Source organism: Ornithodoros turicata, unplaced genomic scaffold (assembly GCF_037126465.1).
Source record: "Ornithodoros turicata isolate Travis unplaced genomic scaffold, ASM3712646v1 Chromosome23, whole genome shotgun sequence".
Taxonomy (NCBI): domain Eukaryota; kingdom Metazoa; phylum Arthropoda; class Arachnida; order Ixodida; family Argasidae; genus Ornithodoros; species Ornithodoros turicata.
Genome location: NW_026999342.1, coordinates 1,462,054 through 1,488,842, shown reverse-complemented (window position 1 = coordinate 1,488,842; position 26,789 = coordinate 1,462,054). Strand labels below are relative to the sequence as shown.

The window sequence follows — 26,789 nt, the reverse complement described above, 5'->3', positions numbered from 1 at the left end:
TACTTTATTTTCAACCAACGTCAGTGTCACAAGCACATCGCGGGCGCTGGGAGCTGTGAAAGATGCGTGCACGGTTCCGAGCGCCCGCGATGTAGCTTCTTCATTAGCTGCTTCATCTTCTTCTTCTTCTTCTTGATAAGGGATGAGAATGGTCAGCCAAAATCTTATGGCTTGCTACTCTTCCTCATCATCTTCTGGAGGGCTACAGATGACTTCTTTCACGATGGATTTGTTAGCCTCTCCTCCTTTTTGATAAGGGGTGACAGAGGTCAGGCAAAATCTTATGGCTTGCTACTCTTCCTCATCATCTTCTGGAGGGCTTTTGACGACTTCTTTCACGATGGACTTGTTTGTTCTTTCAACGCAGCACGAATACAGTCCATCGCCTTCAAGATCGTTGAAAGCGAGCTCTGGAGTATGCCATGTCCATTAACGATGCCCTTCTTCCTTTCACCTTTCTCTATCATGTTCAAGATATCTTGCTTGTCCTCCAACGAAAGCACTTTCGTTTACTGGGCTTGCCCATCGTGAAAGAACACGGGAGTGCAGCGCAACTGCTACTGGAGGTGGTGACGTGAGAAAGAGAGAGATCCCACGTGACGGGTACCATGTGCACACTGTCTCCATGGCCCCTTATGCCTTTGCCTCATACACCGAACTACAGTCTCCTCGGTCCTCTCCTAGATGGCACCGCCACATGCCAATGTTGAGAGCCGTTTATGAGGAGAGTTTGGCCATTCTGTGATCTTTTGCCGCCCGGAGATGGGGAGCCCCCATGACGTCAGAGCCGTCAGGCAGTGAAATCATACCCAGCATTTGGTGGCCCGAACCCGAACCGCAATTTTCATGACACTGTTGAACCCGAACCGGACCCGAACCAGAAAAATAATAGCAGTAACCGGTTCGCAACAAAATGGTTCGGACATAAAAGAAGTCAGCATAAGAGTTCAAGTGCCTCTCAATCCCCGAACAAGGACACATTGGTCTCTACAGTTGAACCCGACTATATCGAACCCGGTTATATCAAATTATTGCCTATATCGAACATCCGAAACATCACCTCGGAAATAGCATGTAAATGTATAGGCGTGCTGTACGTCTACATCGAACAGCCGGCACCGCTGTTATCGGCTATATCACACTACCGCTGGAATCCTATGACGCGCCCTTAGTAACTTTCGCACATTTTTCGCGAATGAAAAGGACAAAGCGCGGCTTGGAGATTAGGGATGAAGTCATCCACACGTAAAGGAGTTGGAAATGAGGGCAGGCTGCCAACGGGAGAAGTTAGTGACCCCACGGAGCTTTGTTTCGCACGCTCCGAAGTGAGAAATCACGGGGTCATGCTACATGCCAGGCGCCCACAGCTCCCCATAGAGCCCATAGCCCATAGTTTGAGATAATTCAGGCAACACTGGACATACGACCAATGAAAATGCGTCGTGATGCCTAGCAGCCAACCAATCAGCAACCCCTCAGTTTGGCTCGGCTTTCGGCCGGCCCTGGCTGCCATTGACTTCTACTGGTTTTCATACCTTGCGCCCGTTATTCCAAAATAACTAAGACATTTTTGATAGGCGAAATACATATTTATTGATGCAACGTATAAACTCAAATGCTTGACTCATATATTCACCATGTGTACAGGACGTTTCGTTCCTTGAATAGACAGCAACCAAACCAAGTTCGAACTTGCAAAGCACACATACAGTCTACTTCTGGAGGCGAGCGAAGTCCACGAGTGCGTGCGTTTCACAGATGAGCATCTTCTTGTCATTCTGGCGATGCACCGTAGGTCACACAGTCACGGGAAATACTTTTGTCGTTACGAACACTCTCTTCTTAGTCACTGTATTTGAAAATGCGACAGCGCTCGAAAGTGTTCCTCAGGCGTCAGCTCACCAAGCATTCCAGTTCCGACCCGGCAAGAATGTCCGTAAGTTGACACTTTATCAGAGATCAGTACATGGCCAGAGTCACTATAGCTCACGAACAAACCCGCGCGTACACTTCCTCTTGGTCGTTGTGGTCAACCGCCATCGGCGAGCCGCGGAGACGCAGCGACCTTGCTTGGAGCTGCCCGCCTGGCCGACTGCCCAGACCCAGACCGCCCAGACTGCCCGCGAAAAGTGAGCTGTCAGATATTTCGAAACGTTATCAACCAATCCCGGAGCGCGCATCCTCCTTTGGCCAATGGGCATCCGTCATGATACCTGACGATGTAATACCACGTGACTGTGACGTGATTTTATTTTTCTACTGCCGCAAATGCGGGGAGCTGTGGAGGCCTACATGCTACCTTCCCCGCGCACGCGACCTGCAATGGAATCGTCCGTGCCGGCCGTGCGCAGCGCGTGGCCGAGACGTGCGCAGTGGCGACTGGCGTCGGAGCATTCCTTTGGTAGTCGACACCATTTGAAAGTTGGCACGAATCAGGCAGCTATGGACGCTAAGAAAAGGAAGAACCTGGACTTCGCGACCAAGCTCGACATCATCCGACGTGTTGAGAATGGAGAAAAGAAGTATTCGGTAGCACAAGCATTCGGCATCCCACGGAGCACGCTGAGTACGCTTCTTCGGAACAAGGCGGACATCAGACGAGGCGTGTGCGGATGCCTTGGACGACGATGACGACTTCGAGTACGCTCTTGACGACGAGCTTCGAAAGGTTGCAGAGTTCCCAGAAGCCGTTCCCACTGATCTGACGGCACATGATTTTGTAAGCGCCGACGACAGTGTGCACGTTGTGGCAGAGATGACGGATCCGGACATCATAGCGGACGTTGCTGGTGACGACGGCGATTCAAGCGGCGATGAAGGCTCACTGGGAGGTCTTAACAGCGACCATGCCATGCCCATAGCCACCGAGATCGCTTCGGCTTTCGCTACCATTCGTCGCTGCTGCGGGGCAATAGAAGGAGCTGGACTTTCTCATTTAGGAGGCCTCGAGAAGATCGAAAGTAGTGTAATGGACTTCATGGCTCGCAACAAGAGACAAGCCCAACTCACGGAGTTCTTTCGTCCCAAATAAATGTTGTTAACTGTCCTGTTGCCCGCTTTGTTTGTGTAGTTTCTGCTCTCGTTCATGCAGATCGGTAAGCTCCTGTTTCATACTATCCCAATTAAATGGTAATTAATATGGCACGCGCGAATGCCTGTTAAAATACGAACGCTTTATATATCCAATTATCGATATATCGAATTATTTGCCGATCCCCTTCGAGTTCGATATATGCGGGTTCGACTGTATATCATGGATTTCGCAAATTTTCACCTAGCAGTCGAACGAGGACATATAGTAGGTATGCTTTCAGAGTCTTTTTTAACACGTTGAAGCGCAGTTGTCCTTGTGACCGCCGCGGCAAGCGCCCTACGCACGTGCTGCGGCGTCTGCTCTTCAGAGAGGACGCGCCACGTGGACGAATGGAGCAGTAATCGGATAGGCCAGTTGCGTAGCTCTATAGGAAGAATATGTAATTAAGCAAGCGCCCAACATTTTCCTTTACATGTGAGCAGTAAAAATTAATCAAGTCAGAAACATGAGAAGTGGAGAAGGAGCGTACGCAGAGCGGTGCCTATTTGATTGGTCGTGGTTTGAAAAGTAGATGTACGTAGTTCTGTTTACTGGTAGTGCAGCTGTGTCGTGACATATTGCCTTTGTATTGTGGATTAGCTGGTACACTGCTGTGAGCTCGGACAGAGCAAGGCTGGCAGACTCATTTTCGACATGCTTCAGTACGGTTTCAGATAGATTCACGCTGCGAATGCAGTGTGCCGGCAAGTACCGTTGTCTTTATAAAATCCATCTTATTCGGCTTCCTTTAAGTGTATTTTGCTGGCATTGTGCGTGTGAAAAAAGAGATTTTGGGAACAGAAAGTAGCAGGACACGCCGCTTCATTAGCGTGGACGCTATTTGCAAGTGTTCATCCATTTCTCCTTTCTCTCGCTAAAGGAAGTACCTAACCACTAAAAACGTCAATGCAGACAACAGCGGTAAGCTATTAGCCACGCATTTCCTGATAAAAGCAGTTTTATGGGAGATATAAAATGGTAGCGTTGCACCGGTTCGCGAACCGGTTCGGGGCAGCGAACCGGTTTGTGAACTGGTTCGATTTTTGGCGTGGCCGAACCGTAACTGAACCGTAACGAAATCTAAGCAACCCGAACCGAACCCGTATTTTTAGCGGTTCGACACCCTTATTATAGGAGCATTCAACAGAATCGCTTTGTCAAACTTAGGGTCGTAGATGTAAGTGCAACTGCTGACATGCAGTTTGTTGAAAACAAATCTGGCTCCCATATCAGAACCATATTTTGGTCTTCTAAACTGGAAAACTCGCCTCTAGCAATTCTAACTGTGGGTAAAAAATCCTCAGAGACAGGGACTCTAGGAGATAGATTTGAGCTTGAACACATTGGACAGCATTTCCCGCACCTTCTTGAAATTCAGAAACTTAGCTGTAACAGGTTGTTCAGTGCCTTCTGGCCTAAGCAATGGACTTGCTCAGTTTCATCAATCTCAACATATACACTTAGGATATTCTTACAGGAAGAAGTTATAAGTGTAGGCAGACCACACTGAGTTTGATCAGGCTTTTCCTTGAAGCCGTAAAAAATTAAGTTACCTTGTCGTGTTTGGTTTTTCATATCATCCATCCTTCCAACCAGGACTGCAAGTTCAGACTGCATCGCAGCTGTATTTGCTCTACAATCCGATATATTAGCTGACATGCTGATATGTTCTGAAACTTCAGAGAAACGCTGACCCAGTATCCAAGGAAGTATATCCAAGGTAGCCTGTAAACTATTGAGCTTATCTCAGTTTGTTTTTGGGAAGGTATTGTTGGCTGACTGTTGCCCGATTGAGACTGTGAAGATCGTGTTTGAACTCGAGGGGTAAGAGGCCCGGATTGAGCTCAACATCACCAGCCAGCGACAACAGATTCACAAAAAAAAGTTTCACGGTGCATGTAAAATGACAACTTAAGCACTGGTGGCACAACAGCACAATGCGAAAGTAGTTATCAGACCGACTGCAAGAGAACAATTTATGGGATCCCACCTGTATCACATAAACAAAGGGGTTGATTAATCTCATGTTCTGTGTCCTGCGACATGCCCCACTAAAGAAGGACTGGGTGAAGTTGTGATATACAAGAAGTGGCGTAGATGGTTCTGTTAAGGGTAAGCAGAAGTTCCGGAAGGTTCCAGCTGCTCCAGGTAGCACAGGCTTATTGATAATGCTTCCATGCCGATAACAATCATTGGTGGGGAGCTGAGAGGACTTTAATTCGTAGATATGGTCGTCTGGGTTGTTCAATTCTAAGGTGTGGGTACCAAAATGACGTGGTTCCAAATAAATTCCCAAAACAACTGTACCGAAATAACACATTCTCAAAGTCCTCGTTTTTGAATAATACATTTCAGTTGAACATGGACTAAAAAGATGCATGTCAAAATGACACAGTTCCAAAATAAACTCCCGAAATCTTGGTGGTGTCATAACACATTTCCAAAAATTTTGTTTCATAGTGCACTTCAAGCACACCTCTTACTGTAATTACCTTACATAAGGTGTTGGTAGTTGGGGCAGTGTAGTGAGCGCTAACTAATGATCCGTAGTGCGAGAGTAAATGAACCTACAGAACAGACACATTTTTTATTTCACAACACAAATTATATACAACAAAACTGTGTACATTTGCTTAGTTAAATTCAAGAGTAAGCATTCCCAATTGATGTTCAATGCATGAAATGTTAGAATATGTCCTCTCCCACTTTCTTTGTTTTGCTCCATTGTGTGCTTGAAGTAGCGTTGTCATGACCTCCGCCTCATTGCTTTTCACGATCTCGATAGACTTGTAGATACTTGGGTGGCCTGTTCTTGCAATGTTGTTGATTTCTCTCAGGAATAGGAAGGACATACTGTATCTGAAATTTGACACTGCGAGTCTGTGTGCACAAATAAAGTTTCCGTTAATGAAGAACAGTAGTCTGTCAGTAGAAACAAGGGCATACAGAATGTGCCATGCTTCCTTCGCGTTGTTTGTCCGGTTCTTAGAGTTCCCATGCTGGTTTCACTGGGTCATGTCGTAGAGTTCAATCATCCAAATGTCCTAAAAAAATAACGTACGAAGTCTGACGCTTGGTCTGATGTGGGTGCTGCTTTTTCAATTGTCATTTGATGGAATGCATGACAGGAACGGATGCTGGGTGTTGAGACTATGTCTGAATTTCTTCTCTGTAAAAATTTGAAAACTCTACTCCCTAAGGACCAACGAGGGCACAACTTTGAGAAAAGGAATGCCGCGGCCGTTTGGGCATCTGGACGGGGCCTTTCCCTTCTGAGCGCCCTCTCACTCCTCCACTTAGGGGTGACGTAACGCCGCCGGAGCCTTTGCAGCTGCGGAAGCAGAGCTGATCTTTAAAATGTGTTTATCAGCCGATGCGGAACATAGCAGTTTGATATGTGGGGTGGGTTTTCGTCTGCGACCATCCCCTTAACCGGGCGCATACTATGAGTTGTATAAGTTGCTAAACTTTGCTATGCAAATGAGTCCAAAGCAAAGCCACACACTTCTCGAGCGCAAAAGGAGCAACGGGCACATGCATTGGAAGGCCTAATGTTTCATAACCATGGAGCTGATCCCACTAGGTGCTGATCTATTGGCCAGATAGTGTTTTAAGCCGCAGATGCACCATAGATAATTCTAAGGTCATGTCAGTTCGGTGCTTGAGGAGTGCATATTTCTGTTTTTGCACCAATTGCATATTGGAATTTGGTGGTTTATATCTCAAAGTATGTGCTCATTTCAAGATTTGTAAAACAGAGTGGATCGAAATAATGATGTTCTCCGATTCAGATGCAGCAGCGGTTTCCCAAAAACATCTATCTAAAGCGTTTATTAGTGAATATTAGATTAGCCATACCTAGTAGCTACATGTGTTACAGTACAGTCTACAGCAGCTACAGTTTTTGTCACACAGTGTCCACCTGACTGCAACACTACCACACCAACTTATAAGCTAGTGTGGTAATGTGACATATTTCCGTTTTGAGAAAACATTCATGCAGCTGCTTTACTCCAGATGAGACTGCAGGGTTGAACTACAAGAATTTCTTTTGTTTGAAATTGAATACTACTTCCAATACTATGCTCCGATTCTGCTCTGCAAAAACCGTTTATACATTACTGGTTATGATCGTTCTAAAAATATTTCACATCTCTTTACATGCTGTGTAATACCAATGTAATGGTGCAGAACTTAGCTTGCACTAAGTTGACATACTTTAATCAGCACACTAGGCTTTCTAATGAATAATGATACTGGTGTCTGTCATGTGACTAAGTATCTTGCATCATTCTAGCTGTCTTGTCATATTGTACTTCACGTTACAGTCTCTCAGCCAAGAACCTGACTACTTCTACGTGATGCAGCTGCTTGAAAACACTGGAGTCTGTGTGGTGCCTGGAAGTGGCTTTGGACAGGTGCCTGGGACTTATCACTTTAGGTTAGTTCTTCAGCAGTTCTCATTGACATGTGCTGTAGCTATACTGAAACTGCATCAGCTTAATATCAGTTTTCAGATGGGTGCACAAAACAATGACAATGCCAAAATTTATATCTTGAGGAGCAGCCAGTGTGAGAATGTCCTGCGCAACAACTGCTAGATGAAAACTGTGGTCATAACAAATACCCACATATCCAATAGAAGCCAAAGGTAGTTAAGGCTACACACAGCAGTGGCACTGTGACAGCAGTGTTCCGATCAACACCAACAAAGTTTCGATATTTAACCAGACTGTAGGTCACGCATGAATGTTCAGAGTTTGTTGGCAATTAACTGGAGCCACAACTGTGGTGACAGTGCATGAAGCAAATAGCGGTTTCGCCGGGGCCGACTTTAACGGAGGCTGTACGCAGCTGTGTACTAGTTTCGCTTTCTGTTAATGAACATGTAGTGACACATTCATCGCTTTCTAGCTCTTATACTATTCATGTTCGTCACTGTTACCACATCGTACAAATTCTAGCATGCAACCCACAACGGCTTGGTAATACCAGTATGATATTTGAAAAAGTCTGAATATTCGAAGAAAATCGTCGAATATTCGAAAAAGTTTGAATACCAGTTTTCCAGTACGAATATGAATAGAATGCCGGAAATATTCTATTTGTATTCGAAATTACAAATATTTGCACACCTCTAGTTAATAGCTGCTTCTTCCTGTCACTAGTGGATATTTCTCCATGCTATTTGATCCTTTCTTGCTTTTTTTTAATATGGGGCAACAACATTTACAGTTTACATGACCTGTGTGTACTAAATCCCATAGATTGAGAAGTTACCCGTTAAAAAGAACTTGTTACAAGTTAAGTTACCGTATGAAAAATGTAACTAAGTTAATAACGAAGTTCTTCAGCCTGAAATGGAACTCGCAGTTACTGAGTTACTTAAAAAAAGAACAAGTTACCTCCAAGTTACTTGGGAGTTGGGGACACAAAATAGCATTACGAAGGTGCAGCGCGCGTGAGCAGTTGAGTTAGACCTTGAGTTGCCTGCGGAGGAGTGCAACACGCTTAGATCGTTTTGGTTTATGTCCAACAATAGACCTCTCCCTGTTTGTAAACAAATGATAGTGTTCGACAGCGCCACAAATTCGGTAGAATTGTACGCTCGAAGCTAGAGGTGAACAAGGTCGCGCCCGAAAGCCACAGTCTTGAGGGGATTACGATATGGTCCCTTAAAGGGATGCAACCGTCAGTCCTGCTTTTTTTTCAATGAGAGCGAACAAGTGCCCATTCGTGGAACCCAGCCCTCCCCTTCCGATTTGTTTCGGTTTCAGTCTGTCTACCAATGTCATGATGACGTTTCTCTGGTAGAGGTCTATTCGAACGCTTTGCATCTTACTCCCTGTGGGCGCACAATGGTTCAGCTTCATTTCAATGGCAGCGGTTCTTACTTTCTGAATAAAATACTGTAATTTATTGAATATCACGTGTTATGCCAAAAAATGCCATGAAGGAACCGTAGAGAAAGCAAGAAAATATGTGGACGTGAGTGAAAAGCGAGTTAAAAGTAACTTGGAACTTAACCTAAGTTACTTTGGCAAAGTTACCTGAAAAAGGAACAAGTTCCTCTTAAAGTTACCATGGCGCTGAAGTACCGAGTTAAGTTACAAGTTACCAAAAAAAGGAACTTCGTTACAGTAACGAGTTACTTGTAACGGGTGACCTCGAACTCTGCCCAGATGTGTGGCTATTCCATCCAGTTTTATGCAACAATTTTTGTTCTGGTGTCACACGCGATGTGCCTGACCTCACTGTGGAAAGTCTGTTACTGAATTCACACTGTCTGGGATCTTCCTAATGCACACTTGTGGCAGTGACAAATTTGCACTACCATACTGCGCTCTCATTCATCGGTAGATTTCAATGCATATACAGTGAACTCCCGATACCTCAAATACCCACTATCTGGGTATCTTAGTTTGACTTAAAGGGACGGTCTCGTACTCCCTGCCCCTTTCATAAAGTGTACCATTCGATTGCCCTTTGTTGAAAATGGAATACTGCTAATTTACCCGACAAAACACGCAACAGTTATTAAATAATCGAATTAAATTGATAAAGATTGCAGAGCGCGCCGCGATCTGTGTTGGCAACAATAGGAACGGCCACGTCGCCCTGCGGGTAAGTCCGTGATAGGATACAGAAATCGTCTGCTTTTGCGCCTGCTAGTGCATCGGTGTGAGCAGACGACTTTCAGAAGTTACTGGGCACCGCGGCAACTCTCGTACATTTTCTTTCAGTTCTCAGGTGAAAAACGCGCATTCACAGTAGTGGCAAGCATGGTGGTTCAGAACAACTATGTTAATCCTCAGAAACAAGTTAAAAGTCGCAGAACAACCCCATCCACAATCACAAATCTGAAGTCGCTGGCCATCGGCGCGCGCGGTCGCATTACAGCTCCGACCAAAAATATATTACGCGCGCTTCCATTACACTCCCCGTTGTACACTGATCATGCTTCGAAATGAAGTGTCGCTGACGACGTACATGGAGAAGGAGAACGTGTTTATTTAAAAACTTCATTAAATACTCGCGGAAAGAAAACACGTGACTTAGCTTCCACGTATCCGATTGTGCGCCACATTATGGGAGACCCCACAGTCAATGCTCGGACTACATTCTCCGCTCGCGGAGGTATATGCCTGAGTGTCCCCATTTCGAGAGCAAAGGGGATTACTCAAACCAAGGTGCTTCTGCAAGCTACAATTACCATGACAACGATGACGCACCCGCGGGCCGACGTCATAGGTGACGTATGCATGAGAGAGGCGCAGCTTTCGTCGTCTGCTCTTACGGCACATTTCGACAAATTCCTCGAAAACGACTTGGTCATTCCGAACGAAACTTTGATGGTTGTATATGTACAGTACTCGTGAAACTAGTTTTGGCTAAGTTTCGGAATCGCCCCGGCTGTACGAGACCGTCCCTTTAAGGGAAAATTTGAGTTATCGAACCTTCCTCAAGTTTTTTTTTAAATTGTCCCAAAAAATTTTGCACTGGCCAGTAAAATGATAAATAAATTGCAGTACAGTGTAAACTTTATTTTCAAGCTTAAGTTGATCACAAAGTACATTTAATGCAAATCAGTGCTAGATGTGGCAGTACTTTCACAGCTTTGGAAGTAATCTAGTATTTTCTTTTGCTCTGTACACACAAGACGACTTACAAATCCCTGAACCCTTGGTAAGGACTGCAAGATTTCCCAATTTTATCCTCTAAATGTGCGTTCCCGATTTCCAATTTCGACGTGTCTGCAGCGTCTCGCGTGTCCCTCAATGCGTCTCCCGCGCGTGCGATATGTGGTCAAGTGCATCTATCTGGCTTGGCTCTGGCTTTGGATGGGCTTGTGTCAGCAACAAGTCGATCCAATTCTCCCCTTCAGTGGTGACCGGTACTTTCTAAGAATCATGGGAAGGGTCGACTTCCATGTCTCCCCTAGCATACGACGTCTGCCATAGCTGCTGGAGGTGGACGTGTTTGGCTTCAGAAACATCTTTAAAAAAAGGTAAAGCGCGACTGTCAGAACCTGTCAATAGACTGCGTTTTCTTGTCTATGTACACAAACTAGTTTACCAAACTAGTTTACCAAACTAGTTTACCAAGTGAAGTGGTGACACCACTTCACTTTGTACCTGAGGAAGCGTGGACCTCCACGCGAAAGCTTGTACAAATTAAACTTAAACAAAAATCTCCAGTGTCGGCTTCTGTATTTTGTTTATATTAGAGAGCCTGAGATAACACGTCTTTGGAATTGTGGTTGGCGGAAGCAACAATAGCGCGTCGCAGCCCCACTCGACAGTGGCTACTTATCATGTCGAGGAATCGGAATAGAGTGGCAACGCTATTTAGAGTGCACAAAATTACGCAATATTGGATAGCCTGAGATGACACCACGTCTTTGGAATTGTGGTTGGCGGAAGCAACAATAGCGCGTCGCAGCCCCACTCGACAGTGGCTACTTATGACGTAGAGGGTTCGGAATAGAGTGGCAATGCTATTTAGAGTGCACAAAATTACGCAATATTGGATAGCCTGAGATGACACGTTTTTGGAATTGTGGTTGGCGGAAGCAACAATAGCGCGTCGCAGCCCCACTCGACAGTGGCTACTTATGACGTAGAGGAATCGGAATAGAGTGGCAACGCTATTTAGAGTGCACAAAATTACACAATATTGGATAGCCTGAGATGACACGTATTTGGAATTGTGGTTGGCGGAAGCAACAAAAGCGCGTCGCAGCCCCACTCGACAGTGGCTACTGATGACGTAGAGGAATCGGAATACAGTGGCAACGCTATTTAGAGTGCACAAAATTACGCAATATTGGATAGCCTGAGACGACACGTCTTTGGAGTTGTGGTTGACGGAAGCAACGATAGCACGTCACAGCCCTACTCGATAGTGGCTACTTATGACGTAGAGGAATCGGAATAGAGTGGCAACGCTATTTAGATTGCACAAAATTACGCAATATTGGATAGCCTGAGATGACACGTCTTTGGAATTGTGGTTGATGGAAGCAACAATAGCGCGTCACAGCCCCACTCGACAGTGGCTACTTATGACGTAGAGGAATCGGAATAGAGTGGCGACGTTATTTAGATTGCACAAAATTACGCAATATTGGATAGCCTGAGATGACATATCTTTGGAATTGTGGTTGATGGAAGCAAGAATAGCGCGTCACAGCCCCACTCGACAGTGGCTACTTATGACGTAGAGGAATCGGAATAGAGTGGCAACGCTATTTAGATTGCACAAAATTACGCAATATTGGATAGCCTGAGATGACACGTCTTTGGAATTGTGGTTGATGGAAGCAACAATAGCGCGTCACAGCCCCACTTGACAGTGGCTACTTATGACGTAGAGGAATCGGAATAGAGTGGCAACGCTATTTAGATTGCACAAAATTACGCAATATTGGATAGCCTGAGATGACACGTCTTTGGAATTGTGGTTGATGAAAGCAACAATAGCGCGTCACAGCCCCACTCGACAGTGGCTACTTATGACGTAGAGGAATCGGAATCGAGTGGCAACGCTATTTAGAGTGCACAAAGTTATGCAATATTGGATAGCCTGAGACGACACGTCTTTGGAGTTGTGGTTGACGGAAGCAACGATAGCACGTCACAGCCCCACCCGATAGTGGGTACATATGACATAGAGGAATCGCAATAGAGTGGTGTTGTGACTGAGACGACAAACAGGTCTGGAGAGGAATAGCTTTTAATATGACCGTCCTAAAGCAAGAGCCGCCAGTGCCGCGTAGCTTGAACCAAGGCGCGGGACGAGAATTGGCAATGGGGCTGCCACATCACTCCCCCTCCTCTATGGAAAAAAGAAAACGTAAGAAGCCTGGGCGGTAAAAACGCCGCAGAAAGGGGCTCCAAGATACCGTTTTGAGAGGAACTAGAGCAGGTGTAGGATCCGTTGCGACGCCTTGCGGATATGTGGGAGTGTCAGGGTCCGGGTCACCTGGCAGGGTGAAAGTGGCCAGTGACGACGCGTCGACGTGGGCCTGTTTGAGACGGTCAAGAGAGACTGTGTCCGGGCCGCCCTGGATGGACAGCCGGTACCATTTAGGGTGCTGTTCCAGGACGAGGTTGGGGCTGTCGTAGTGTGGTTGCAACGCGCATCGGACAGAGTCGCGCCGAATAAAACGTGGGTTGATGTCGCAAGGTCCGGTGCGACGAACGTATGGCTTTGAAGATGATGGCGGGTCAGGGTGGGCCGGATTCGAGACATGGTTACACGAAGCTTTGCAAGAAAAGAAGACGCATCCGCCAGATCGGGAGAAGCGGCAGGCTTGAAGAATTCGGATGGAAGCCGAAGTGGTACAAGCTGTTTGTCAATGGTCGTGAAGACACAGTTTCCATCGATCGCCTGAAACCTCGATTCAGCGTCATTGGCGACCCTCTCAGAGCCCGACCTTGACATCGAGCTGTTTTCATCCAGGCTGCAGCACCACTCCGCACCCCCGACCCGCCTTCCTGCTGTTCCCAAACGTGTTTCCTGGAGCCGTCCGTTACGCTGCCCTGCATCTCCGGACGCTTGAACATCTCAGGGGGGGGGGGGGGGGGGAATGATGTAGCAGTCGCATTGTCAGCGGCAGTCCACCAGCGCATGGTTTACGTCAGCGCTACCAAGCGCGAGAATCAAAACATTAGTTTCAGTTCATCTCCACCAATCAACCAAGCCGGTCATTAAAAAGGCTACCTTCCCTCCAGATTCCCTTGTCGTCTCAGTCTCGACAGTGGCAATGCTATTTAGAGTGCACAGAATTAATGGCCGCTGTCGTGCCACGGGCGGTCTCCCGAATTTTGAGTTTGTCATGTTGGCAGATATGAGTATGTTTCTAGATCATACTGCAACCTATCGGTCACTCCTCAAACAAAAAATAGCAATCTTGCCAGCTTACAGGACAGTCTAGCAGTGTTATGTGTATTTATCTCACTTTTATCGCTTTCATTTGACTTATCGTCGTATGTAAATGAACCTCATGAACATCTTCAAAGTAAAGCAGCAATAACAGTCATTTACAGTGGCTCTTCTGAGTCTCAACCATCAACAGATTCCCTTAAGCTGTTGGCTTTGGAAGTGGAACTTATAGGTGAAACTGTGTTTACAGCAGTTGACAGCATTCTTTCCTTCCACAGAACAACAATCTTGCCACAGACTGACCAGCTCAAGAGTATGCTGAACCACTTCAGAGATTTCCACCAAAAGTTCATGGAAGAGTACAAGTGAGGGCACTGTGCTGCAATTGGCCAAGTCACCTAGGAAACAGAGATATATGCATGCAATCCTGTGCTTTTGGTGTAAGAATGTGTATAATATTCCATACCCAGGGCTTTCCTGAAGGCACAGCATGTGTCATCTCTTCTTGTGGCAATAATGGCCTATAATGGGCCGTCACAAAAAGGAGCGTAGGTTCTGTTATCAGTCGTTTTGGCAGTAGCTCCTGTGAGGATATAGACGTCTGTTTTCAACCCTTATCTCACCCCAATGGTTACTGCTTTTCTATAGTTGTATGTGAGTACCTGAGTTTTTTGCAATGTTTTTCGAAGACTGTACATTTTCGATGAGGTACGTATAATCCATGAAGTCACCTAATAGTTTTACATGTTCTTGGAATTGTTATAGAGAGAAATCTTGGCATCTCTGACGTTGATGCAGTTGGTAATAATAATAACAATAATAGTTTGAACAACGGTCACTGCAAACGAAGTTGGACAGAATTACAATGATTTCATGCTTTCATGAAGTGAAGGAAAAGCAGATGAAAAACTTTTGTTGCCTAATAGCTCACCTATTTTTGGTGCATGTCTATTCAGCGTTGTATGGCTGACAGTGTCTTCATCACTCTAGTGGAAACAGCAGTGATAGCAGCAGCTTCCTGGTTGTGTATTTTTGTATCTGTTCTGAAGGAGAAATGCAGTTTTATGAGTTATGGGACACTGGTGCTTCTGCTTGCAGTATAATGAGCTCACACTGTAACGCACTCTCATCAGGGATAGAGGAATATGATGTGGATATTGATAAGTTGCAACTGCTGAAATGAAGATGTTGAGTAGATCCTATAAAAGCATACTTGTGATTAGGTTCACACTTTGTGGAGCACTGGTATTTATGCCAGGGTCTGCCTGGAACTATAGTTCGTTGAACGAAATATTAAACAAGTCTGATCACGATCAACGAACAAATAATTGACAATGTTGTGATACATTTCCTGTTGTCTCCCTTTTTCTAGAAGAATTCCAGCTTTACAGAAATCCTCAAGTGAACTGCTTGATGGGTTTGCTTATATTGCAAATAATCAGGCACATGTTGCAAGCTATATTTGTGTCTGCAATTTTGCTAGTAAATACAACATGTCAATGATTTACTGAAACATTTCTAATTGTTGATGATAAAACATCTCCAAGTGCCATTGTGGATACTTGATTTAATTGATTACTCGCTGGAAACAAAACAGTACCTTCTGCTACTTTTGAAGTTGTATATTTTAAATGTCTATGGAAAGGGCAAAAAATCTCTTTTAGGACATGTTATTTTACCTTCAACAGTTCTTTGGTCATAGCTTTGGATAACAGAGTGCCCACTGTAGTGTTTTGTCTGTATGTTTTCTAGATTTTGAAACATACTGGCTAGTAGCACTTTAATTGATCCTAGCAGTAAATCAAATAATACCACGGGAACTCAATCTGAGACAGCTGAACCCCATTTGGCGTGCCTAGAAATAGTGGCAAAGGGTTAAAGGCGCAATAAGGTGACATTTAACATCGCTCCAAGTCCTGCCTCGTCTGTCAAGCTGTCCACCAGGAGTCACCATGCAAAATATTAGCTGTGCGATCGAATTTACAAAAAACAGTCTGAGAAAGCAGACACAGATAGCCGACACGATGCACAGGTGCACACGATGCACACATGGTGAAGGCTCTGTGCTGTTCCTTTATTTTTGCTTCGCAGCTCATGCACTGCTTATACATGCTTGAACTGTGCCTGGTCACATGAGGGGAGTAGCATACGTCACAATGTCTTCTTGTTCTGCGATGCACTCTTTTCACGACGAAGGGGACTTTTCAAAGGTGTGCGGATCAGAGCCCTCCCTCTGTAGGTCACCTGCGCTCGTCTTTCTTTTGCAGGAACTGATTTTATTCGTTGAACACACTGCACCGAAAAACTAAAAAAAATTTTGGGGTCACCTCAGAGCTCCTTTAAGGGCAGTTCCCACATATAGCAATTTGCTGCACAGCGCTATGTTTTCCTCCTCTCAGATCTGCAAACCGCTATAAAAGAACGCTTGTCCACGTAGAGCCCCTATCAACGTTTCTTGCGCTATGCGTTAACCACTCGGGAGCTTCTTTCAGTGGTGACGTCACGGAAGCTGGGGTTTGTTTTCCTTCTGGCCACTCGGAGCAGCAATCAGATGGGAAGGTGACGATGTGAAAATGGCCAATAATTTCATCCGCAAGCGCGTACTATTCTCAGCATCAAAAGTTACACCGCGGTGCTGCAGATACCCGATGCGGACACTAAACAATGACAGTAGTACCGGTGCATCACGTTGCAACGAGATTTCCCGTGACCCGAGCAGGATAGCGCTATGTGCACAGTTGTATGTGTGAACTGCAAGCCGAAAAACAGCTCTAGGTTTCGAGCGCTATAGAGCGAAGTGCGGTATGTGGGAAGTGGCCTTTATGCTGCAATGTCAGCTGAGGCTAAGCGTCTACAGAGACACAAATCATGTCACACACACGTGACACACTTGTGTCTCATCTGTTATTGAATAGGATTGAATTTTATTTATTATAAGAGTGACGCGTTGCTGTAATTTTAGCCTGTCTTTTGCAAACCATATACTATCTAGTTTTTAACATGTACTAATAGAAATGGTGCAAATAATAGATGTACATATTTATACTAAGTCTGCAGGTGTGCGCTCTATACCTTGATTGACGTTATGGTAGGCTCAATTGGTATGAAAATACGAAACTTTGTATGACACATGAAACAGCGACCTTTTATAAGTCATGTAATGCTACAGTTCTTGCAGTGAGGAACCTGAATTCATGTAGATGTATATTTCTTTGTGTAATCGAACTGACTCTCAGTCGTTGGAAAATGCCCGATAATTGGAGTGCAGAAACGTACGCAGTGATTTAATTGAACAAGGTTACAAAGACACGTTTACTTTTGAAATGTTAAGCTAGTTAAGACCATTACTTATAAGCAGGAAGTGACTTTCTCGGGTTAAATGCCTTTCTCAGAATTGGGGGGTACGGGCGCTATTCTTAAACCTGTAATTCGTGGAGAAATCGGGCGATAATTGTGCCTTCGGGTGTTATCGGGTGTTTTTGTTTCTCATCTTGTCTATCCAGTCCTTTCCTAATGTTTTTCTTCTTCTTTGTTTCTTTTTTTTTTTGGGGGGGGGGGGGGGGTGACTTACCAGCGCTAATCCCCGAAGGCATAGACAGCGTTTTGGCCCATTATTGGACCAATATTGGGCCAAGATGTTGTACTGCTTGGGAGTGCTGACACACATGGGTGTATTGCTGGGAACGTAAGTGACCCATTCTTACATGTGTTACACGTGGCGACCTTTGTTCATCTCCAGTGGAAGTGTCACTTGAGGGTTTCATAGTGATTGGAATTCGGGGAGAAATCACCCGAATTGGCCGGAGGTCAGTTCAGGGGGGAATGACCGGGTAGAATCTGGTTTAACCCGAAAAAATCACTCCCTACTTATAAATATGATCCCATCAAAGTCATTGAAAAATGTTCAATAATTGGAGTGTGTGCATACACAGTGGTTAAATTGTGCAAGATTGCAGACACACATTTACTTTCAAAATTTTAAATCTAGCATAATAGTTAAGACCATTACTTATAAATAGGTTTTCTTGTTTTTTGCGGGTATAATTTTTGAAACCTTCTGAAACTCGGCAAAAAATGAGCGCAAAGCCAACTTACAGTGATGCAAGTTTGAATTGGCCTTGACGACCACTAGTTTCCCTAACTGAAGGAGATGCTACTGTCATTGCTATATGACAGTGTGTAATTCACAATTGGATATCGTGGTGAGCTCCACCCTCACCAGGTAGTGGGTGTTGCTTCATGAACCAGTGCCACTTTTGCCAAATGCACCTCACCAAATTTCCCAAAACCATTGACATATCCCTCTGTTGGTTTTATTCTAACCACGAAGGGCAATTTATTTATTGGATGACCCTGACTTGTTGCAAAGTGGATAGGTTGCAGCAGGTGAGTGTCAGTCATAATATTCGTATTTCAGAAAACTAATGTTTCTTGTATACACACGTTTTATAAAGGTGCCAGTTTCTACAGAGATCAACAATCAGAGCATGCAAAGCAAACAAAATAAGCGTAATGCAAGATCACAAGATGGTTTTGCATGACTGCTGACTTAGCATGCTGCTGAAGCAGGAACTGCATGTTTTTAGAATAAATTGCTCTGCTCAGCCCTGTTTTACAAATTATCTGCAGGAATGTCAATAAGGGCGCGTTTTTCATTGCTGCACAGGCAAGCGGTTCCGAATATAAGAATAGACGACCGAAAATTTCGGTGCTCTTTGCGCACGCATTGCATCCTGGGCGCTTGCTGAGCGGGGGAACAAAGAATAATCCTTCACATTTTGCTTTCGCTGTCCTTGACACATCGTGGACAATGGACCGGTAGGGGAGAAATCTGAACGGTTTGGAGGCCACCCGGTTCTTTCGTATTCGTAAACTCCCACAGTTCAAAGCGGCGCTAAGCACTCTGGGATTTTCTGAACTCTTGTATTGATGGAACATTGCAAGTGAGTTGTGGCAGAACTATGATCGCCTTGCAATGCTCAACTCCGTTTGTATTTCATTGCCACCGATCACCTGCCATAGCAAAGTGCTCATCTGCTTGCAGTGGTGGTTGCAATTTGTGTTTGAGTATGCAGTGAAGGCTGAGCTTATGTTCCAGGCGCATAGCTTCTCCGCTCACTCTGTGCCACGATTTCTGCATTAGGCACAAGGCCTTAGGTTTGTGTTGTATCTGGTTTGCCTGTATTTGCACATGTATTTTTATTATATTTGTACATGCTTAGCTTTTACTTTATCTGTGTTACACCTGATAAATGGTAGACATCATCCCCAGTTTCTCCACCTTATTGCATAATTTCGTGGCACACAGCACTACAAATATGGCGTGAACCTTGGCAATGACCTTATGGAAGAACAAAGTTAGGGAAATTTGCTGCCATGAAAGTTCCACCACTGTCATGATATAAACACATTCGAAATTTTCGAATATTCGTAAAAGTTCGAATATTCGATTTTTTTTTTCGAATATCATCGCAGCATAAAACAAAGCTGTTGCGGGCTGCGCACTGGAATTTGTACGTTGCGCGGCGCGCGAAACTTCCGAGGTACGCTCATCTGCGAATGCGTCGCTACACGTTCGGTAAGCGAAACCGAAACTAATACACAGTTGCGTGCAACCGCCATTTTAAAGTGCGCGGTCCATCCCAGCCAAACGCGGAACCGCGATACGCTTTATGCCTCGTCAGCACAGCCGTGGCTTTGGTGGATTGCCAACAAACTCTGAACATTCGTGTGAGGTGGTGTCATTACAGTTCGGTGAAATTCCGGCTAAATATCGAAATTTTGTTGACGTTGAGCTGAATGTGCCACTGCATGTGCACCCAAAACCCGCATATCAAACGCGTTTTTTCGGTTTCGATGGTAGTCGGCGATGTGGTCATGGTCACGTGCGATGACGGCGATAATCGAGAAGTGGCACGTGACGATATTTCGACATAGTTCTCCAACTCCGGCGCTTTGCGACCGCCGACCGTATGTTAAAAGTGCCAACTAGGGCGGCAATAACACTTCAAAGTCATTTGAAATCGCACTAACTGTTCTTACACATGATGGCAAGACGCACTGAGCGATTTTGCTCGCGACTCGCGCGCGTCGGCGTTGGCGTGACTAAGTTTTGAGGCGCGCGCGCGCGCAGATTTTCGCCGTCAAATGAAAGAAGCGCTAAACACGAACGTCGCGGAAACAGTCACGCGTGATGAGCACAGTCATACAACATCGTCGAGGATTTATTGCGGTTTTATTGCGCTAATGAATGTGGCTGTTCCAAACTATGCATTACTGTCAGGAACGCGTCTTACGCGTGAGCACATTAAAACCATGCAGTTTCTCGCTTACACGACAAGTCAGTGGAAGTACTGTCAGTGCAAAAAGAGGGCATTTGCCACCTTAATTTTCCTTCTGATATGGGCTCATCACTAAATCCTCCCACATCGCCCTTTACTTCAATTCTGTCAGTTTCTACAGCACTTTCAGTGCCAACACAGGTGTTCACTGTTCATTTTTGATTTCATTCATTGAAGATTTTTGAAGTGCAAGTTGTTTTTAAGGTTTTCAGCTTCCCTCACGAAAACAGCACATTGTTTTATTGTAAAAAATAATTTGACTGTATGTGCGCACATAGGCATGTATGCCTTATGCTAAGCCCATACATTACATATTCCTTATTAGCTCTTGGGGCATTTTTCTAAGGATGAGCAGAACAGAACGCTAACCATGCTTGTTTTCGGGGCTTAATTGTTACCCTTAGAAGCCTTTATCCTGTGACGTGATATTCGATATTCGATTCGATATTCAAAGGGCAATTTTGCAGATATTCGTATTCGATACGTATTCGAAAATTTCAATATTCGCACACCTCTAATATAAAGCTGTAGCATAAGCTTTTTATAGTACACAAGTACAGTTTACTCGGCAAACAAATACTGGTTTATCTTTTACTAGTTATCATGATTAACTTGTTACTAGCCTTGTTACTTATGCCTCTTGAAATTCATGTTGATGCAAAAAAAAAAAAGAAAAAAAGCGTTTTGTTTGCAGTTGCCTGGCTTGGTTATTTTGAGGACTAGACATATGTATTTATGATTCAATTACAAACACTGCATGTGGCTGTCTAAGCAGAACACCGTAGTCCATGAAACAGTGTTTCGTGCTACTTCACTCAAACAGTTCTACGTTACATGACGCGACACAATATGAATAATAATTATAATTTGTTGCTTTATGTCCCGAGACAACTATGACCATGCCACAGTTATCAGTTTGTGGATTAATTTTGCGCACCTGGGGGATGTCGAAGTCTCACACATGATATGAACCGTCGATGGTAGTACGTGCAAAACAGATTACATAAATACATCAATATGTGAAATCAGTGGTTTAATACATTTACCGTAGTTTAACCTCACCGAGTCGTGTGAAGGGAACGAAAGGTATTTGTTCATGTGGAGACACCTTTATACAAAGAATAAATACATTTTAAACATGCTCTTTTACGTAGATATTGTGGTCCCAATATCTAATCATGTAGTGTATCGTGAATATTAATGCATTTAATCATGTATGTGGTCATGTCCGGATATCTAATCATATCTGTGACGGACGACATGTGACTAATGGCGTGTAGATTTCGTTTGATTCAGGTTTTATTGGCGCATCAGCTACTAGGGCCGACATGTGTAGAGCTGGGATTAGCGAGACAGAAAATGCTGAAAAAAAAAAAAAAAGAAAACGCGACACTTTCCGGGACAACGTATACCAATCTCTCAATATGTCCAAATTGCTGTTATTAGTTGTAGATCATTCTAAGTTGTTTTGCATCACCGAGACCGACATTCTTGTGCATTGAAGGATATGGTCAGGAACGTTTCAAGCGTGTCTTTTTGCTCAGGCTGTGACTTTTCTCCATTAACATATTCTTTAAGTCTGAGAACGATCGCTCTACTTCTACAGAGATGAGATACAATAATCTGAGTCCTCGTTTTCCATTCAAAGTCATTTAGAGTTCTTGGTGAACGTACCCACTCTACGTCAGGGTTTTTCTCAAGTGACATACGAAGCCCAACGTGCGCTCAAACCCGCTGGTGACGCAGTTTTGGCGCGGATGGGGCACGCGCACGAAAATCCCACCGTGTAGGAGAGGTTGTGAAAAAATGCAACTATTGCTCCTTCTCAATGCCAAATGGTAAAACCACATTGTCTACAGGACATTTACGAGAAAGTCTAGACAACTGGGGCAGTCTATAATCTTCCCGGGATACTCAGCACAAATTCAGGGCAATCAAGTTGATGAAAGCCTTGGACATTTTTCAATATTGGGACATGCCCCGAAAATCCCAACTCTAGACATATGGCTACATGTGATAATCTGGGCGGATAAGCGCCGAATGTTGTTTTCACAGTGTGGATTCCAGACTTTTGCAGCGTATTCTAGGACAGGTCTTACTGGTGTCCTGTAAGTGTTTATTTTGACAGCTGGGGAGGAGTTTCATATTTTACAAGTTCGAAAGAAAGCTTTTTTAAATGCCCTAGCGCACATATATTCAATATAGCCATCCCAGATATGTTATCTCTCTGAACAGATACGGTATCAGCAAAGTTGTGAAACTTCTTAGGTAGCTTTGTTTAAGGGTTGAAGTGCACAACAAGTTTACACATGTAATGTGTCACTCAAGCTCCCCAACACACGATACAATACCTGGAAATCTTATATAAATGCGAAGGTACATAAGTAAATTGAGTTAAGCTCCATTTCACATTCACCTCACTTAGTTAAAAGAGAGCATATATATTTTTGAATATTCCAGCAACAAACCTTTCTATTTGATAGTGAGTGGGGAAAAGCACTCCGCGGCATAAATCAGTCTTAACAGAACCTGGTTTCCACACATGAAACATGTATATTCACTCTTGTGATTGTTTACTTGGATTTCTCACTGCCAATAACAATTTGCCTTGTGTAAACCAACGCCTGATTCGTCGACTTTAAAAAGACGATAGTTGCGTCCTGGTGCACCAGATTTCTAAGTTGACTGCTCTACATGGATGTTTCTGGTATGTAGAAGCGTATTATACTGCATGTAACAGTGCACACTGTGGTGCATACGGTGAATAAAATTGTGGATGTTGTCACATGGTTCTCTTTTTTTCTTTCAGCGTGGCTAACCGACACCTAAAAAGCCCGCTCTCTATGCACGTATTCCGCCATGTGGACACTTGCCCGTGTCTGCTTCAAGTAATCGCCAATTTCTAGCACGGAAGCTTGTCTGTGCTGCTGGAAGGCACCTCGTTTCCGTGATTCTAGTGATTACCAACGATGCATCGCGTCTACTGCGAGCAGCCTTTAGGTCCAATGCTAGCACGCCCGTGGTGCGGGTACTGGGAGCATGCGTTCTTGTACTGGGCACATCATACTTTTGATAGTCCCGTATTATATTAGCAGTGACTTATGACAGTGACAATTCTGGGCTCATTGAATGGATCCTAGGGGTGTGCTTTTTTGCTCAAGAACGCGTGGTATTTTTGCAGCACCTGCCGCAACCAGAATTAAAAAAGAAAAACATATCACGTGTACTCTCACTGCACCTTTAAGTGGCACAGAAGACATTTTTAACACCCCATTTTCTTCCTATAAAACTCCCACTGAGGGAGACTCTTTTAGGCTGTTGTTTCGAGGGGAGGCGCTGGATCCTGAGGGGTATCATTCGTTGTGTTCGTACGCCTCGGCGGCGGTGGCTATGAATGTAGTGCCCTGGTCAGCGCATGAAGACATCAGTTGTTCTCAGTCGTTGATTTCGCGCTGTCGTGGGTGGATGTTTGTGTGTTGTGCTTCTTGTTTCATGCTAATTACCACATGGAGGCAGGGTGTCGAGCCGAAACGTTTTTCGTTCCGGTTACATCATAAACAATCCGTTACCGGTTCTACTCCGGAGCAAAAAAATAACGGTTCATACCGGTTTTTAACCGGTTCCGCTTCTGCTGGGAACAGGTCCCCCAAGGTCGCCATTTTCCCATGTATTTGTTCCTATCCCGATGCGTGCAATGCCGGACGCCGCCCTTAGATACCCCATTGTTACCAGATGTTGGCTTGCGTTTGATTGTAGCGCGCTAAAGATCCAGTTGAAGCACAATCCAAACCAGGCCAAGTCACCGAATGAGAAATGGACGACTGCGCCTGCGGCGCCTGGTACGACAGGTACGCTGTGTGATGCACGCAGCCGTGCACTAGATCCTTCCGATCGCTCAACACGTTTAAAAACGGGACCAAAAAGTGAAACACGACACAGAACGTTGTTATACGCGTTTTATTTGGATATATAAAGACTAGATTCATTCGCAGAAACAACAAAAACATTTTGCCGCTAAACTTAGCGCGCTGAAGTGATCCGGAACGGCAACAGTGGGGTATCTAGTGGCGGCCTTCTTCGTTGCACGCTTTTCCGAGGTGAGTTTGGGGGACCTGGCTGGGAATATTCATCGACTATTCTCTAGAGAGCAGGCCTGAGATTTTCCCTCTCCCTCGCGCGCCCCGCCCACCCGGAGCACGCCAATGGGAGGACGCGTGAGCGGTGTCGGCTGAGTGCCATCTGGGAGCAGAGGTTCGAACGTAGACGGGGACGTGCTTTTGGCGATGCTACATCCACTGGGTCGTTCCATCCACCACGGCCCTGAGTTGGCCCGTGAGAATGCGCTGCTCGATCTGTGTGAACCTAGGGACGCGCGTTCCTTGGGACCGCGAAAATGGTCGGCGATAAGTACTGAGTCATGATCCCATTTCTGTCTCTCTTTTTTTTCTTCTTTTTCTGTTTTCGTAGAATGAATTGACGGATTTTGACGGCTCCTGTGTTCGCTTGTTTTTGCTTTTAATAAACGTTTCATGATCGGCGTCCTTGAGCGATGCTCATGTTTGTTTGTTTTTGCTTTTAATGAACGTTTTATGATGGCTTGATTCATTGCCTGGTAGGCGCGGACTTCGAATGGCGCGTTTGCGGCGTCCTTGATGATGCCCGCGTTTGTTTGTTTTATTAAATATATGGAACACGCGTTGTTAGAGTGATCTTGATAAGACGACCGCGGAATCGTTGCGCCCGTGTTTGGGTGATAGTAGGGCGTTCTTTGGCGTGTGTGTGTGTGCCTTCCCTTTCATTGAGCACGTCATGCGATTCGTGTGCGATGCACTGTGGACCGGGACACGGCCGGTGAGAGGTATACCCCGTTTTTGTTTCTTTGTCGTTTCGCGGGACAATGCGTCATTATGAACATCGACGCAAGCGGCAACTGTTGAACATGAGAGAACAGGGTAGAGCCCTGGACCGGTAATCCAGATGATGTGTGTTCGGAGTCCTGCAGCTGGCTAACCTTTTCAGTGACTTCCATCTTTCACTGAAGATGAACTCACAGAGATTCCAACGGCGTCAGAAGAAAAAAGAAAAGAAAAGGAAACTCCTTACATCAAGAGGCAACTTCATCACAGAATAAACATCGCGATCGTCATATTCGTACGAGAATGTTCCCACCATCTGAGTCCGTCACGCGCTGCAGAGAAAAACCCGAATGGCAGATTCCCGGAATACATCGCATTCAATAAGGTGTTATAAGAAAATGTATTTTCTAATTTAGATAACCTAATAAAAAAAAGTACGGGTTTAGGAAGCAGATAGTTCGTGGAGGCGAGTCCGAAATAACCAACTAAAACGACTATATCAAGAAATAATGCTACACCGGGTTGATTTTCACATTTCTGAATTGGTTTATACACGAATCAGGCGTGAACCTAAGGGGGAGGGGCATGACTTGGTCCCCCTAAATTTCTGTCAATAAATAGCGCTTCAATTGGCTTTAGGTAGCGCATGTGTATAGCATGTTGTTGTCCAAGGGTTGGAGCCCTGTACCATGAGGGAAAATCCTGAATCCTCTACCGCACAGTATACACGTAAAGGATAAATCAAAACAAAATATGGGTTTCACCGGATGAAGTGAGCCATGAATCACATGGCGACGATAAGCATAGCCCAGCGTTCAGTCGGGGTGCATGGGATTCCGTGTCTCGAGGCTTTCTTTCTTTTTTTGAATGTTCATTCGTATATGAAGCAGACGATTTGTCGGATATCCCTCATAACCTTCATCTTGACTGTCAGCAGGGTAGACTTCTCGGAGGGGGCCAGACCCTCCATGAAGTTCCGGGGGGGGGGGGGGGTCTGAAGACCACAGCTCCCCACAGTCGGCGCCGGAGGTTACAGGTTTGGTTACCTTTGTGGAAGTGATTTTCCCGCAGTTCGAAAGGTTGTTGACGCAATCTAACGCTATCGATTATACAGGGTGTTCCACCTAAGGTGATGAAAAATTATATCTGGCAACGTACTCGCCGGAGGATTCTCGGACTTTCCGGCATTTACCTTCTGGAAACTTTTACCACCATAGAGGAAGGCTTTGGCAATTCTTAATTGCGGGAAATTTATTTTTTCCAATTGAACTTTGCAAAGTGCCAAGCGAACCTCACTTTTTTAAAGCAGAAATATGATGCCCTCCACGGATAACCACAGACCCAACAAAAAGTATGCACAGATCGCAACAAGTCGGAAAAAATAGTAAAAATTACGCTTAAGCCCCGCCTGCTTGATTTTCGCAGAGAAGCGCGCGGGAAATCTGCGTCTAGACGAGAAAGTGCCCCGCCTTCATTTGTTTTGGCTTCTTTGTGATAAGGCGGTTGTCATCAGCATCAAGGTCAACGCGGCGCAAAGAAAGATAAAACAAGAGGGGGAAACACTTCCTCCTCTCCCCGCACATACCGTGCGCTTTTCTTTGCGACAATCAAGCAGGCGGGACTAAAGCCGAA

The 26,789-nt window shown here is 45.0% G+C and overlaps 1 protein-coding gene across 1 annotated transcript in view; it reads left to right on the top strand.

The window, feature by feature from the left end:
* The window catches only part of LOC135373277 (alanine aminotransferase 2-like), an 85,800-nt gene extending 62,714 nt beyond the window's left edge, over window positions 1–23,086 (top strand). Inside the window, exons 12-13 of the mRNA XM_064606505.1 lie at window positions 7,402–7,514; window positions 14,239–23,086. Coding sequence (XP_064462575.1) covers window positions 7,402–7,514; window positions 14,239–14,329 — 204 coding nt within the window. The 3' untranslated portion in view covers window positions 14,330–23,086. The remainder of the gene's footprint in view (window positions 1–7,401; window positions 7,515–14,238) is intronic.
* Window positions 23,087–26,789: the final 3,703 nt, after the last annotated feature.